The 16,301-nt window shown below is 37.7% G+C and overlaps 1 protein-coding gene across 3 annotated transcripts in view; it reads left to right on the top strand.

Annotated features, from left to right (window-relative positions):
- Positions 1 to 7,440, top strand: part of LOC137132790 (calcitonin gene-related peptide type 1 receptor) — a 29,559-nt gene extending 22,119 nt beyond the window's left edge. For all 3 annotated transcript variants that reach the window (XM_067515762.1, XM_067515761.1, XM_067515763.1), the window contains exons 10-13: positions 133 to 199; positions 1,984 to 2,202; positions 2,846 to 2,887; positions 3,716 to 7,440. In XM_067515762.1, the coding sequence (XP_067371863.1) occupies positions 133 to 199; positions 1,984 to 2,202; positions 2,846 to 2,887; positions 3,716 to 3,937 (550 nt within the window). In that variant the 3' untranslated portion in view covers positions 3,938 to 7,440. The remainder of the gene's footprint in view (positions 1 to 132; positions 200 to 1,983; positions 2,203 to 2,845; positions 2,888 to 3,715) is intronic.
- Positions 7,441 to 16,301: the final 8,861 nt, after the last annotated feature.

The raw sequence follows: 16,301 nt of genomic DNA, 5'->3' as shown, positions 1-16,301 counted from the left end.
ATAGCTTCTCCCAAGCTGTTCATGTAAACTCATTTCTCAGAAGAGTAGAGATGATCTGCACCATTGGTCAGTTGTCTAGTGATACATTGATACTGTTGTGTAAACTCTTCTCTTTTGTCCTCTTCATTGTAGCTGTTGGATTAGCTCCAAAACATCGCTACTCTACATCATCCATGGTCCCATCTGCGCTGCCCTTTTGGTAAGCGCCTTCAACCTTTTTCCTGCCAACAATCAATTATGGCAAAGTAAATCATGATAATATTGCTTTACTAAAATAAACCAAATGATTCGTTCCACATTTCACTTGTTGGACTGTTTTTATTGTGCAATGAGCAACAATAAGCTGCTTTTGTCTTCTTTCGAGTGGACGCTGTGGGGGGCCTGTAAGCAGGACACAGTTTCATAGCATTCATAATTGTGCATCTGCTCCTCTGATTATCTACCCACTGGTCCCCGGGCCCATGTTTCATTCCAGGAATTCACCTAATCAGCATAGTCCCTGGAGATTGTAAGCCGCAAACAACTAGACTAAAACAAGATTACTCATAGAATAGGAACTGAACTATGTGGAAAATAATTTCATTCCACTTAATTTTTTATTATTTGTTTTTCAGCTGCCAACAAACCACTCAAGCAAATAGGATGTACAAACCCCATTTCAGGAAAACTGGAATGTATAAAATGTAAATAAATAAAGAATACAATCATTTCCAAATCCGTAATTTGAAACCTATTATTCATTGTAAATAGTTCGATAGCTACATTAAAACATTTTTACGGATTATTTTGGTTTGTTGCCAGCAAAACATTTCAAAAAAAGTTTGGATAGAGTCTTGTTTACCACTGTATCTCCTCACCTCATCTAATAACATACTGAAATAATTTTTTTTTTTTCCCCCATTATTGATATAGGATTTCAGCTGGACAACAGCTTGGGGCCTCCTTTGTCATATTAAATGCCTCAGAGTGTTCCAATTTTTTTTCAATAGCTGACAAGTCATGACGTCAGGCAGACCTGGAGTCTTTAACTAGAGAATCATGCTGTTGCAATACTGTGCACTGTGTGTAATACGTGCAGATTGCAGTTTGGCATAGTGCTGCTAAAATAAAGGCCACCACTGGAAAAGATCATCTGAATGGCAACATCTATTGCTTCAAAACCTTTAACTGTATCTGCATTAAAGGTGCCTTCACAGATGTGCAGGGTATGCATGCCCACAAAGGCGACGGAAAGATCTGGATCTTCTCTATATAATATGGTGGTTCTCTTTCTTGCACTGATGAATAGTGACATACCATGTTCATCGACAGTGTTTTTTAGAGGCGTTTCCGAGCCCTTGTAGTGATTTTCTTTCCTTTGAAAAAGCCATTCTGCCTGAGCACCTGTAGATGATGAACTTCCCAGACTCTTTGCATTTTTAATTTTTTTTGTTTCTAAGTGGTTGAATTGTTTGGAAAGGAAGTCTTTCACAGAGTGGTGAACCTCAGCTCATTCTTCATTCTGAAGGACTCAGCTTCTCTTGACCTTTAGATGATTGAACTATTATGTCCTATTTATTTTCAGCATTACTCAGCTTTTCCAGTCTTTTGTTGCACCTGTTCCAACCTTTTAAATTTGTGTAGCTGACATCAAATTTAGAATGAGCAAGTCTATTAAAAAAAAAAAAAGATGTTGTCTTTGTACTGTTTACTATCAAAAATACCTTTCAAATAATTTGCAAATCTTTTTGTACATTTTACATAGTTTCCCAGCTTTTCTAGAAATCCAGTTTGTAGAATGTGTGTTTAATGGAAAAGTGAGGCACTGTATCTATGATGTCATTTTGTTCTTCACGCTCTTGACCTTTATGTCAAGTGGAATATGTTCTTTAGGCTTTAAAAAGGTAAATTAACTTAATTAGGTCTTAAACCAAGCTGACAGCAGCTAATAGCTATTATATTATGATGATGTTGTGACATGACCTGCTGCTTCTATCTCCCTAGGTCAATTTGTTCTTTCTACTGAACATTGTGCGAGTGCTTATCACCAAACTGAAAGTGACCCATCAAGCGGAGTCAAGTCTGTACATGAAGGCTGTGAGAGCCACTCTCATTCTGGTGCCTCTCCTGGGAATTCAGTATATCCTGCTCCCCTACAAGCCATCAGGACGGGTCTACTCCGAAATATATGACTACATCGTGAACATATTAATGCATTACCAGGTGGGACCATAATCTTATTGTCAGTATAAAGGTGTGCATTGCATGGTCTTTTGTCTTGTAGGAATGTGTTTTAGGAAGTATTTCAGTTGTGTAATTTTCTCCAGCTTTTTAAACAGTTGCCTTTAAAATACATTGTGAGACTGTATATTTTTAAAGTGGAATTCAAAGTTGACTGTTGCGTGTACTGCATTATTCCTGTTAACTGTTTGTGATGTGCGGATGTCCTAGCATGCACATCATACATGATATATCTCAGTAACATATTCGTCGCTCTCTCCTGAGTGGAGACGTTTACCAAATTTACAAAAACCTACACACATAATACGTTGCTTTCTTAACTTGTGTTAAAAGCCAAACATTTACATAAGTCTTGTAGCCCAGGGAAAAATAGCTGGAAGGAAGGCATGAATTATCTGAGCTGAGGCGGTGTTATCTGATCATTGTGAGCTGCCTTCACATTGGCAGTGGAGGCAGAATGTGTTGAGTAACAGGCTGGATCACCACTCGAAATGTGTTTACTTTGACGTCTAAATTTCTCAACTCCATAGCTAGATGTGATTTACAAACTTTTGATTCTGATGATCAAGTGCTAAGGCATATATGATTTGTCTTTTTAATGAGTTTCTTTTTTTTTCCATTTTAGGGTCTGCTGGTGGCCACCATCTTCTGCTTTTTCAACGGAGAAGTAAGATGGGCTTTCGGTGTTTCACAGTTTTTTAAGACTTGCATGCACACAGTCAAACTTATCTCTTATTCTTCGCCCTTTGTGGCCCGGCATGGAAAAGACAACTTCCTCTCTTAGAGCAGGGTAGACCCCCAGGGCCCGGCTGCAAAATAACACTGTATTTGCTCTTTGCAAGAGGCCATGGGATTTGCACTGACTGCTATTAATTATGCAGGTGATTGATTCACATTCAAGAAAGCTTGTTTTTGCCACTGAATACCTACAAACAGAATAACCCAATTGCAGAGTGTCACTGCTATCTCATATAATTTCTACTATCTCAAGGATTTCATAAAAAAGTTCATTATTAATTGTCTGTCTGCATTGTCTGCATTTAGTAGGGAGCTGGACTTATGTGGTTTGATTAGCTCAGAAAAAAAAAAAGACTAAATTAAGGAATAATAATTATATAATAATTACAGTGACCAATTACAATTACAGAAAACAAGACGGATAATAATCAATATACAGATATTAGAGTTAGATTAAGTTGAAAAATGAGAAAGACCGTCTGTGTGTGTGCATTCTAGACTTCATCACTCGCTTTCATTTCTATTTCTGTGCACTAATTGTGTATGAATATGTCAAGAATATAGTGCACTGTAAATTTAAAATCAGAAACGGGGGAAAACAGTATGTCAATCTAATCTAAATTCAAACGAGATCGGCATTGGCCAACTTAATTTTGTCTTAGTCCTGTTGGGCGGAAGGATAAACTGTTACTTTGTAGATCCATAAATATGTAAAAAAAAAAAAAGTGAAATCCTTTAACTCTCTTATTTTTGTTAGGTTCAAGCGGTTTTAAGGAGGCACTGGAATCAGTATCAAATCCAGTTTGGTAACAGCGTAGGAAACCATTCAGATGCCCTGCGCTCAGCCTCCTACACGGCTTCCTCCATCACCGAGGTACAAGGCTGCTACAGCATCGACAGCCAAACAGAACACATGAACGGGAAGAGCAACTACGACGCAGACGCGTCCATCTTAAAGTCAGACGGCCCCTTCGCCTGACAGCAACACTCTTCTCACATGCTTTCTGCACCAATCCCACCTGTAAAAACTGCAGATTGTTTGGACTCCCATGGCTCCGTCCATGGCGGCAAGGACAACTTGCCTTCTTCTAAAGATCCAATACCACTAGAATTGAGTGAGGAAAAGGTTTGCCTGCCCAGACTCTCACCCTTCTGAAGGAAATTACCACCTATCTCTCACAGAAGCACAGGCCCTTTAACACAACCGTACGTGAGCTCGATACAACTAATCCTGCACTGGCTACAATTTGCAACTGAACAGCTTCTAAGATGCATTCTGATAATCACCATATTACTACAATCATTCTGCCCTGACAAAATTCTTTTTAAATGGATGACTAATAACTGCTTGACGACGGGTCACATTGTGCACAAAAAGCCTTTGGTTACACTGTAAATTCTTTTGATATGGTTAGTGCCAAACTGAGAAACCCTGCCTGCCTCATATCATTTTTAGGTTCAACACAGACTGAGAAAAGAGATAGGTGTATCATAATATATTGAAGCTAGATTACTGTATATCTTTCACATTTTAATCTTAATTTATCTGAGCATATTCTTGTTTATTGAATGAAACTAATCAAGAAAAGAAAGAAAAATCGAGAAAAACTACCACACAGTATTCGTTAAAGCTGCCATGCTACTTCTCAAAACGAGTCAGTTAAATACCGATTGACTTGTTGCCAGCTTCACATATACATTCGAAGCATTTCTTGTTTGTATCAGTGTTTGTTTCTATGTGTGCAGTTAATTCTTAGAGACTTCATCATGCTAATGTTTAAGCGTGTTCAAGTGATCCTTTAAACCAAATGGTGGGTTTTTGTGTTGCTCTATAAAACAATATTATTATATTAAAAATCACACATAGGCCATCACATGCTCATTATGCTTGAATGTAACATTGTACATTTACAAAGCTGGCTCTGTTGAACACATCACATTCCCATTCACTTTGGTCTTTAGCCTTATTCTTCCTTAAGCATTTAGACTAAGCTGAGATGAAATCATACCTGGGTGTTCGGACTGAAAACGGCGCTTTGTCGAAATGACGAAAAAAAAAAAGTCAATTTTGAAAAATACATTTGTGAGGTCAAATGAACAGTTCAAATTGATTTTATTTTAATATATCATTAAAAATCATTATTTGTAATTGCACAAGCTCTGCATGTATATCATTAGAAATATGACACATGCCTATAGTCCTGATATGGTTAAAAACTCCATTCTAAAATTTAGTCAACACAAAGGAACAAAAGGAATTAGCCAAACCCAGTCAGTAGATGATAGATCAGCAGTCATTTACCAACAGGGTTAGTGGTTCAATTCCCAGTTCTCTCTTGATATATGTCACAGATATTTAACACAGAACCCTAAGTTGTTTCTTTCTCACACGTTGCTTTGGATAAAAGCATCTGCCAAATGACTGTGTTAAACACAAAGCGGGAACTCTGCACTAAGACGTCTGCCACTTTAGAAGGTAACTACTTTGGCAGATTTAGACAAAACTATACGCTAACTGGGCTTGAAAATGGCCATTTGAGACCATCATAGAGATGACAAATAATTATAGTGATCGCATTTTCAATTTGCTAATAAAACAACAAGGATTTGAAAAAACAAATACTACTACATGTTATTATGCTTGATTGAGGAAAGTCGGTCAACCAGTCAATAAAAGAAGTTGGACATGATGCTGTGGAAACAGACTTTGTGAGTAAATCGTTATGTAAAATGTCACTTCAACTGAAAATAGTAGCAACAGAGGAAAACATTTGATTAGCATTCTTTTAATTACACTAATAACATTTGTTGTTGTGCCTTCTTCTCCTTCTTTCTTCTTTTTTTCCCCTTTTTTGGGGGTGGGGGTGGGAGTGGGGGGTCATCCAGTGTTTAGATGGAAACCTGGCTTGTCTTCTGCAAGAGTCCTCTGCTTTGGCAACTCATGCGACAACACAGTGACCTCATTTTTTCACATTGTGCTAATCAGTCTGAACACAGCCTTATTCAAATGTTCATGTGATGAGATATGGTGTCTCACAGAAAGCTGTGCAAAACAAATAAATAAATAATGCAAAAAACTTTCTTGGTATAGCATTTAGCTGCAGTGGGCCATATCCAGACCTGGTCAAGGATCATCATATGTTTTAGCTGTGTTGTCATTTTATCCATTGAAAACCCCAAACTTCTTTTCAACACTTTGTCCACAATGCTGGGAACATTTGACCTATCAACAGGTGTAAATACTTGTAAATCTAGCATTTCTGGAAAGCAGACAGATTGAGTGAGTGTGTGTGTGCATGATTTATATATACAGTATTTATGAGTACATCGTAGTCAAAAGCATTCAACCATGAAGTGACCGTCTTATGTGACAGTGTGTGGGACGTTGATAAAGAAGCTGTTTGTTCTGCTTCTGTGTTTTTTAAAAGGGAGGGCTGGGAAATGGGCTGGTTACTAGTGGGAAGCTTTCAACAAGCGTCTGTATTTGTCTGCTTGTATTATTATCTTATCATCATCCTTGGTAAATTCTGTCGCCTTTCTATTTCGCCTGTATTTGAAAGTGAAGAGAGAACACTGCTGTTACCTTAGGTATGATCTATTGTATGTATGTCATTATACTATTACCAATCAGAGGGCAACTTTTCTTTTTTACTTTATTGGTGAGTATTGAAAACAAAAATGTAAATTGGATATTGTACAAGGTCCAAAACAATCAAATATGGCTTATGTGAATGAATCACTCCTTTTTTCAATTGGTTCTACACAAAACAAGAAAAGGGACCTTTACATAATTGTCACCTATGAAAAAGTGTCAAACAGGAGTCAATTCACAGTGTACAAATCAACATGCGTGATGCAGAATCACACGCACATTTTATACCTTTTCTCAGACATGCAGATATGCAGGCGACTTTTTCCATTTGCAGCCTACATTTATGGCCGTCGTGTCACTGCATTGCAAACAAGTGACTAATATGCAATGACATAAAGTCTTCATAAATCCTTTCATTTATTGTGCAACAATGCATCATAATCCCTTATGACTCTACAGTAATGTCATCACAACTGGGGGGGAAAGCCAGAGATTTCTGACTAATCCAGCAAATTCTGTGTACAATTTATGTTGTGTATTTATGTGTGAATTATTTTCATACGACTCTCCAAAGGGTTTGTGAAGTCCCGAGTGACACTTTGGTATATTCTTATAAAGTATGACAAAAGCATTGAGGACAATGTAGTTTTTGTTTAGCCTGTACTGTATTAAACTATGGTAGTCTTTGACACATTGACTCCATACTGCTGTTTGAATGTACAGTAAGTGGTGGTGTTTTATTCTCTGGATGTAAAAAACATGCTTATTCTATGTGTACATATATATTTATGTACAATGTCTCTTTTTTTATCATGTCACTGAATCAAACAATGTCGCTATTTTGTGTGTGTCTGCATACAAATACAGTATAGCACAGAACTAGCTCTCAACCCTAGTTGTTTTATTTCTTCATATTCTGCTATGTGTTTCATGTTGTATACGCACTTACATTGAATTGCTGGTCCAGTTCATTGATTTTAATTGCAAGGCTTAAAACGTGCCTCTCCGGTGCTCATCTGTGGTCTAACAAATCCATCTCATTTTGACCTTTGTGAGGAGCTTAAAACAAATGTAATACTAGAACGGCAACATAATGGGTGGACAATAATCCCATGTTTTTAACCTTTTTTGCTTGCTTATTACGTCTCAGCATATTTGGTGTACGACAAAGTTCCCACGCAGCAGTAATTTATTGCTCCAATAAAATAAAACTAATAAAATGAACTAATATCCCAGCACTTTTGTTTGTTGGGTTAATCAGGAGTTTACCCGTAAGTCTACTTTAAAACCTCAAGGTCCAAAAGCATATGGAAAGTTACACTACCTTGTCTCACCAAAACAATGCATTCATGCTCCTCTCACATGGGTTCAAAAGTTCATTCACAACTTTCTAACTGTAAAACATAAGAATCGTGACACATCTCCATCACCTACTGCCTCTGCATTCCACTTTGTCCAATTATAACTCCCTGTACCACTCAGCTTCTGCCACTCCACTGCCTAGAACCAGCCTGCGCTGACATACAGAATTTCTTATGACCCTTTGCTAGTTTTCAGAATGTGGCAGGTCAGGCTTAACTCGAAGTCACAACATGCCACGTTAGCAAACGTTTTAAAAATGTATGGTTTCATTCAGCGGTAAAAAAAAAAAAGCACACCGATCCTGTAGTTCCACATGAACAGATTTCTTAAGCTCTTTTCTCTGCTGGTGGTGGCGTGTGTTCCTCTTACGTGACCTGAATACGTAAGGCTGCCCACCACTGACTGGTAAATAACAAGGTGCAGGGTGCTGTCGCTCGCACTTAGCTTCTAAAGCAGCAAAATATTGGTATGCTGCACAATGTGCAACCCAGGAGCTATTACACCCGTGTTTCATTTACATACACATTCATTTATATATAAGTAGATATCTGTCTTAGAGAATCAGGGCTGCTACATCAAAGCCTTCCCTTATTCATTGCTGCTGAAATAGTGCATGGTTATGCTAACATAAGTTTTCCACTGAAGAAAAGGTTGTGCACACTCAGGACTGCAGTCATAATACAAATGTGCTTAACTTCAACACAACAATGTGGTTGCAACCCTCTACTACACCGCACATAAAAAGCTTCACAGGATGAGAAGCTTCCATGTGTGGTTGCCGTTATCTTATCAGCCACATCCCATACCCCTCCATGAGAGCAGGGGGAATGCAGATGAGAGCCTGTCTCAACAAAACATTTAGCCTGTGTCTTAATAATAGCTGATGTAGTGTATGTGTAGGAGAACAGCCAGCTCCAGTAAAAAGAATACTGACAAAACTTGCCTGCTTTGGGGAATCTCGTAAAAAAAGTGTGATTTAAAAGAATGTAGCCTGAACTCTGGGCAGAACTGATATTCTGTGCATTTTTAAAATCAACAATAAATGTAAAGGTCTTTTAGGATATTAGGATAAAAAGAAGGGATCAGCTAAGCTGTTTTATATGGTAATACTCAGGTGTAAATCACCCAGCTTAACACCTGAACTTGATGCACACTTTAGAGGCAACATATCAATGAATTTTGGTTCTATTCAGTCTAATATTATACTAAACACCTTCCATTGGACATTTTAGTGACATTGTTCATTGTATGTTCACACACATGAAATTTTGGTAGGTGCAGAAATTTGGGATCCTGTATGGATTTGATCAAAATGAGAACTCTGATCCCTGATGTTTCATCCCAGTAAGTATTACCAACAGCTTATTTACATACAGTACGTGTTGTCCCTCGATAAATTGTAATAATTTTGGTGATCGCCTATATCTACTGCTATCTCCAGGTCAAACCTTTAATGTAATATAGATTTTAGCTTATTATCAAACTCCTCTGAGGCTAAAAACCTTCCCATCAGTTTCAGCTATAGCTTTAAGTAACAAATGTAATCATGCAAACAAAACCTAATAAATATCAGCACGTTAACCTGATGACAGTGGCTTTTAGCCCCAAGCAGTTCTGTGGTTACCATGACTAAGTGTCTACTGCTTCGTGTCCTTTGAGGCTTAAAACCTTCTGTTAGTTTGTTTTACTGCATTTCATTTTCATATGGGCACACATGACTGACTGTGACTGGCTGAAACAATTGTTTGAATTATTGGCAAGTATTTTATATAAATACAGGTCAGGGCATAGAGTTTACAGGGATGGAAGTGCAGTGGAAAACACTCCATCCGCACGGGCCTAGTGCCTTTTGGCAGGAGGTAAGATCTAGCTAGTGTTACCCTATAGGTGGAGAAGACCAGTAAGGCAAGAACAGGGCATGTTACTGAGAGGTGAGAAGTAATTTGACCTGAATTCTTTTGTCAGTGAACGATTGATTGACTGGGAGCGAGAGTAGGGGATCAAACAGGCCTTATTTTTTAGGAGGATACTCTTGCAGCTTACTCAACGTGTTTGGGTGGAGGTGTAAAATGTCTATTACACAGGCACTTGGGAAAACTGTTGATTTATTTATTGGCCGCAATGCTACAATGGTTTGTTGGTGCTTGAATGAGTATAGTAGAATATCCAGCCTAGACATGGACTTCATTGCATTAAATCAGTTCCAAAAACGAATCAAGATACATTTCCTGATTTCAATGCAGCATCCAAGAGTGCACTCATGCATGAAAAGCACCATGTTGCACAGTTGGAGACATCTAATTATTCTGCCATAATTTCATTTGTCTCAAAAACAGAAGATTATGTCAAATTTGATGACTATACACACATAGACATACACACCCCTATATTCTTTGTCAAAAAAAAAATGTCTGTCATTAACTGGCAGCTGTGTGTGGCAACCTGTGAAACTGTGCTATGTCTGTGAATCTATATCCAGCTTGGGGGACTTCCAGGAAGTAGCTGATGCACATCAGCCAAAAGCTGTTTGGCAGCTGATGCTGAGGAGTGTGATGACAGGTGTATCGTAGCAGCGGGACAGCTACTCCAGAAAGTGAGAATAGAAGGATAAGCTGTCACAGAGCTTTTGCGTGTGTAATGAGATCTGTTTTTGTAACTGCATGTGTGTATCTCCGAATGTGTTTATTTTTTTTTTTGTTGCATTATTGTCTCTTTGCATTTGCACGGATGTCGCAAGCCTTTGAAAATAGGACAGACTTCCAGCAGCAACCACTATAGATTAAGTCCTAAAATGATGCCTATTGTGCACTGTTACAGCACAATTGATGCAAGTTCTGTAATAGTTTCCATAGCAACAAACATATACTCACTGTTTGCTGTAACAGACATACTTCTTTTGCCCTTGGATATGACACCAGAGGTTTAGGGAATTAACTCTTTGCTAAATATGTCTCCAGGAGCCCAGAAGCAAACAGCAGCTCATTCGACACCAGTGGCTTCAGCACTTGTTCCGATTATTTTATTAGAATTGCAATTCACAAAAGAAATTCAAGATTCAAGAAAGAAAGTCAAAATTTCAAACAAGTGACTTGTGATACTGACAATAACTACAAACCGATCGCTTATTTATATCTGTATGTATATACTTTAGTGATGATTGACAGCCTTTACACCACAGATTGTCTCCCCACACACTGCAGGTTTTGCCTGATTGTATCTGCAACACAATTGAGAACAACACAAAATTGCCCTTTGAAAAAAGACACATTATACACATTCACTGTATAATTCTATGTAAGTTTTATTCTGCATCTATACTGTACACAGGATATAAAGAACAACACAGAACGAGCAACGTTGTGCAGCTAAGATTTTATTATCACCCCACTGATAATTAGGGTTAGTAATAACTGTTCATTTAAGCCAACAGCAACAACAAAACTTTACAATGGAGCTGAATAAAGCTAAAGCAATAATTCTCCTCTTTATCTTCAACCGTTTCCTACAATTTACTACCACAAATATGTTTTTATAAGAAATGCAATTGCAACCACATTATCTTTTCTATTAAAATAATAAAGATGTATTTATACTTACCAGAAATTACAAGTAGAAAATGGGTGTTCATACGCATGTATCATATCAGGAATGATTTTCCCAAGCACTTATTTTGCATCTAAATTACCAAACGTGCAGTGCAACATCCAGTCTTTTGACTATAACGTTGTAAAATATTATAAGTGAAATTATGTTCAGGCACAGGTACTTGGTTAGGGGAAGATTGTGATCTGACTTAACAAAGAAAACTGTAATATTGACTTTTAAGATTGCATATAAGCAAAACCACGGTCTTTGTCTAACATCTATCATATAGCTTTTATTGCCTGCCCCTAACCACACAAATGGGGCTCAAGAGTCAAACTCGAGTCTGTATTGTGACAGTCAAGAACTTTCTGTGCACAATTGTTTGACCGAAATCAGAAGTTTAGCTGTTTGTTCATGAAGACAAAACATAAGACTTTCTGAAATGTCTAACAAGTCATAATAATTGCCTTGCTTAACTAGAAAAAGGGGAAGGAGTGGTGTGTTTGTGGAGCCAATGTTTCAGCATGTCTACTAAGACAAACTGTGGTGCTGAGCTCTGTTATCAAACTAGGAAATCTCTGTCCAAGCTGCGTCCTACTGAGAGGGGCAGCAAACTAATGTCCTGCTATTGTGAGAAACCACCGCCTTTAAGTGGGTAGACTTTGTTTGCTTGTAAAGCTTGTAGTGGTCCTCCACCCAAATATAACCCATAGCTGTGTGCAGTTGAGTTGCAGTTAAGAAAAGCAAAACATTTACTGTAACTTATTATTACAGGTATGAAGGCTGTTAACTCATTTGTCTCCGTTGCAGATCTCAGACCAGTGTGCGCTTCAATGTGGAATTATTGCACTACACTTATATGATCACCTCTTTAATATAAAAGTGGTGAATTGAAATTGGTTGACAAAAGTAAAAATTATTGTGCATTTTCTTCAGAAAACCAGAGCCCTCATCTTTACTTTTATTTGCCTACTGGCCAGAATTGACCTCCCCAATATGGCAGTGACACACTGGCATTTAACATATCGCAGCAGCAATACATCAATGCCAATGCAGCATCTACAAATATTACATCTATGAGTAGATCCAGAAGAATCCAAAACAAAAACTGGCTGTCAGGGATTTACATAGTGAATACACAGAGTTCATAAATACAAAATATCTGCCAGGTGTTCAGGTAAGAACAGAATACAAGGTACAGCAGGCATAGCAGAATAAGCGAAAAAGTTTTGGGTTATAGAACAAAATAAAAGTTGATTACCAAGCTGGACTACATGCAAACAAAGTAGATAAGAGGGCCAGGTCCAGAGAGTCGAGCAAAGTTTGTTACAAGGTCTTGTTGAGCAGCAGGCAAAGCCCAAAGTCAAGTACATGCAGTAAACAGGAAATAAATACATAAACTATAGGAAAAGCCTGAAGGTTGGTGATCATGAGAAACATCCTACTTTTTTCAATATGTCTTTCTTTTATTTTCACTCTATTTGTCACATCTGAAATACTGATTTACCTTTTTGACATTTTTATTTGTCCTCTGGTCCTTCTCTATTTTAACTGTCTGTTTACAGTACTACAAAGTGTACCAGGCAATTCTGTGGCCATTTCAATCAGGAAGACTCCACGGAGCTGATCAATTTTTAACAAAAGGTAATTAAGTTGTTTGACATTTTCAACACGGCACTAAGGTACTGTCTGTGCTGCTGGGATTTTAAATACCACAGAGCCATTATGGCAAATGTAATCAAGGGAGATGACTCTTGGTAAATTATGGGCTGATAACAATGGGCTCTGTGTCACAGTCAGCTTTCTGTGAGTCTCCGTTATTCATACGAGTCATCATGACGAGAGAAGAAAGCATCCGCAGTTAACCCGATAATAATTACCACAGAAGCACTTTTAAATATGTTAAAAATTCACAAAATATGGACTGTGATGCTATTTTTAGAGTAGGAATGCACTTTGCTAGATGTGTCACACTGATACGTGCACCTTCCTTCCCACTTAATGTTTATTACTGTAATTTGTGTGTGTGTGTGTGTTTGTGTGTGTGTGTCCCAAGCTGCTGATGGCACAAGTAGGTTCACTTGAGGCCATAAAAGCCAGTGAAGGAGGAGCCGTCATGATCTCTTGATCTCTCTCGCTTTCACACCACTGGCACGGATCATGTTTGTTTTGAGACTGTTCTGGATGTCGTATTAATGATCAGTCGGGCTGGGAGTTACTGGCAGTAATGTTTTTGGTTTTGTTTTGTTACCGTAGTTGAATAATTATTAGATCAGCCAGGGGAAGCCAGAATCCAAAGGCCCATTGTGTGGCCTGGTTCTGGGTTTTGGCATGTTGCATCTTATGCCACGTGTTTCTATAGTCCATAAGCCATAAGTTCCTGTAAGCCATGCAGCCATGTATTAGGACCGTAACAACACATAAACACAAAAACCCCGGCCTATACTGGCTTATACTCTAACTATTAAATATGATTTGTGTCAGCAGCTAAACTAACAGTTAAATATTATAATATTGTCTAAAAATAGAACTTGCTTTGATGAACTGAAATGATTTTCTGTTACACCTATGAGCTTGCTGATGACTGCATTTAAATTCACATATTGATACATCATAATGCCCCCATTCCCCCCGTTGTTTTGTTTTTATGAATTTGACAGAATATAAAAGTAATATTATGGTAATATTTATTTTACCAGATGAAATGCTGAAAAATACTAAAAAACCTATGGTAAACATTTGGCTAATGAACAGGTTAAAACAAATACTTCATTCGATTACGATAACAAACGCGTTGAAGAGTGTGGAAAAGTCGAAATGGGAAACAAACCCATGGAAATGTTCTCATGGGAGGAAAGTTTCCTTCGAACCAAGTTAAGGGCAATTTATCTGCAGACAGATCTAATTATGAAGTTATTTGATTATAATTATAAAACAACAACAAGAGCAGATGATTAAATAAAAACAAGACATAAACAAGAGGACATTAATTAAGAAACCCAGGCTCCCTGACTGTTCCTTACATACAGATGACTGCAATAGTCTTTACAGAATATAAAAATCTTGAACTATAATTATTAATTAGTACAAATTTAGTCCACCAGTACCTAAATCTTAAATGTAATATCAAAAAATAATTGCAATGTTTTAGTAACCATTTAATGACAGATTCCCAGGAATGCTGAGTATGTTGTAGGCCCAGAGATATGGAGGACTCCAAAATATATACAATGATAGAAAATCAACGATAAAAAAACAATTTAATATCTCATTGTTTAGTTGAATAGAAAAACTTGGTTTGACTAACTAGGGCTTTAGAGGGTCACAATGCTTTTTCCTTTTTCCAGTCCCAGCCAAAACAAATCTTCCTCATGTGCAGGGGCCCACACATCCCGATAAGACAGTTCTCTAAACACAGGATGGATTGTTTACAAAGTCTCCACTCCCACTTGTGCCCTCTACTCGTAATTGGGTGCAATTAAGGAAATGATATTGTACTAATGTTGACTTCAGGGTTGCACCAGAGGACAGAGCAGGAATACAATGTTGCTTGAAAACCTCAGATAAAAAGTTGGGCTGAGTCACTGTGGGTACATTTTCGATGCGTATCTGTCCCAGAAAGCCACAAATCTCACTCTTTTGTTTACCAGCCCGTCTGACACTTTCCTTTAACGCCAAGCACTTAGCTCCAAGAACTGATTTGAACGTTGACATTTCTTTTAAGGAAATGGAATAAAACTTAGTACTTTGTCCCTTAATGAACTAAACACAACCTCATATACCTCTTTTATTTTTCGAGCACTTTATGGATCTTTATTTACTTTATCAAAGACTCCATTACTTGCTGTTGCCAAAGGAGCTTAAATCCTAAGTGGAGTTCCCCTCTCTGGACATCACTCTAAAACTTCTTATTTAGATCAGGAAGACACTTGCTTATATAATACATTTTTCTGAATTCCGCAAGTGTGACATTAACACGTGTTAAAGCTCAGACTGAAAGTCATAAATACACACATTATTGTCTCCATTTGTCATGGAGCTCTCTTTGTTGGGACAACTAAACTGGAACAGCCACTATGTTATGTAGGAAATGTTTGAAACAAACTCATTCAAGTCAAATAAGGTTGTGTTTAATAGGACATTCATTCAGGGCAGGTGACTGAGTGTTTGGATGACGCACATTCGTTTTTTTTTTGGTTCACAGGCCGTTCACACATAGTGAGACAAAGTAATTTGCTGTTTTGCCAGAGATGTGTTATTTCATGCTCTGGTACTGTATGACCGAACAGTTTATGACATATCCGCCGCTGGCAGACACGGCAACCACGTCAGCGATTTGTTTTTAAGAGTCGTTCTTTTTGTCCCTGTAGGTTGTACATTATATGAGGTGTTAAAAAAAAGATAAACACATAAATAATCAGTTAAACCAAGACTCCATCATATTAGCTGACTCTCAGTTTCAGTTTTTACTGAAATCAAGAACCACACAGACCAGGAGTTGGCTCTCAACTGGCTGTAACTGAACTCACACACATTTACATAAATTTAACCCTGTTAAGCTCTTAAGTCTTTTTGTCTCGCAGAGGATGTACTACACCAGTTTTTGAATTATGTAACAGCCTGCTGTGTAGCTTTTGAATTTCACAATGGGGACTGATAATGTCTGGTTTTACTGTTGTGTTATTAATCTAATCTAAATCCAAAAAGTAACTAGTAACTATATATAGCAATTTTTAAATAAATGCAGTAAAGTACAATAATGGCCTCTGAAATGTAATGAAGTCAAAGTATGAAGTAGCAGAAA

Source organism: Channa argus, chromosome 9 (assembly GCF_033026475.1).
Source record: "Channa argus isolate prfri chromosome 9, Channa argus male v1.0, whole genome shotgun sequence".
In the NCBI taxonomy this organism is placed as follows: domain Eukaryota; kingdom Metazoa; phylum Chordata; class Actinopteri; order Anabantiformes; family Channidae; genus Channa; species Channa argus.
This window is presented reverse-complemented; position numbering and strand designations above follow the sequence as displayed.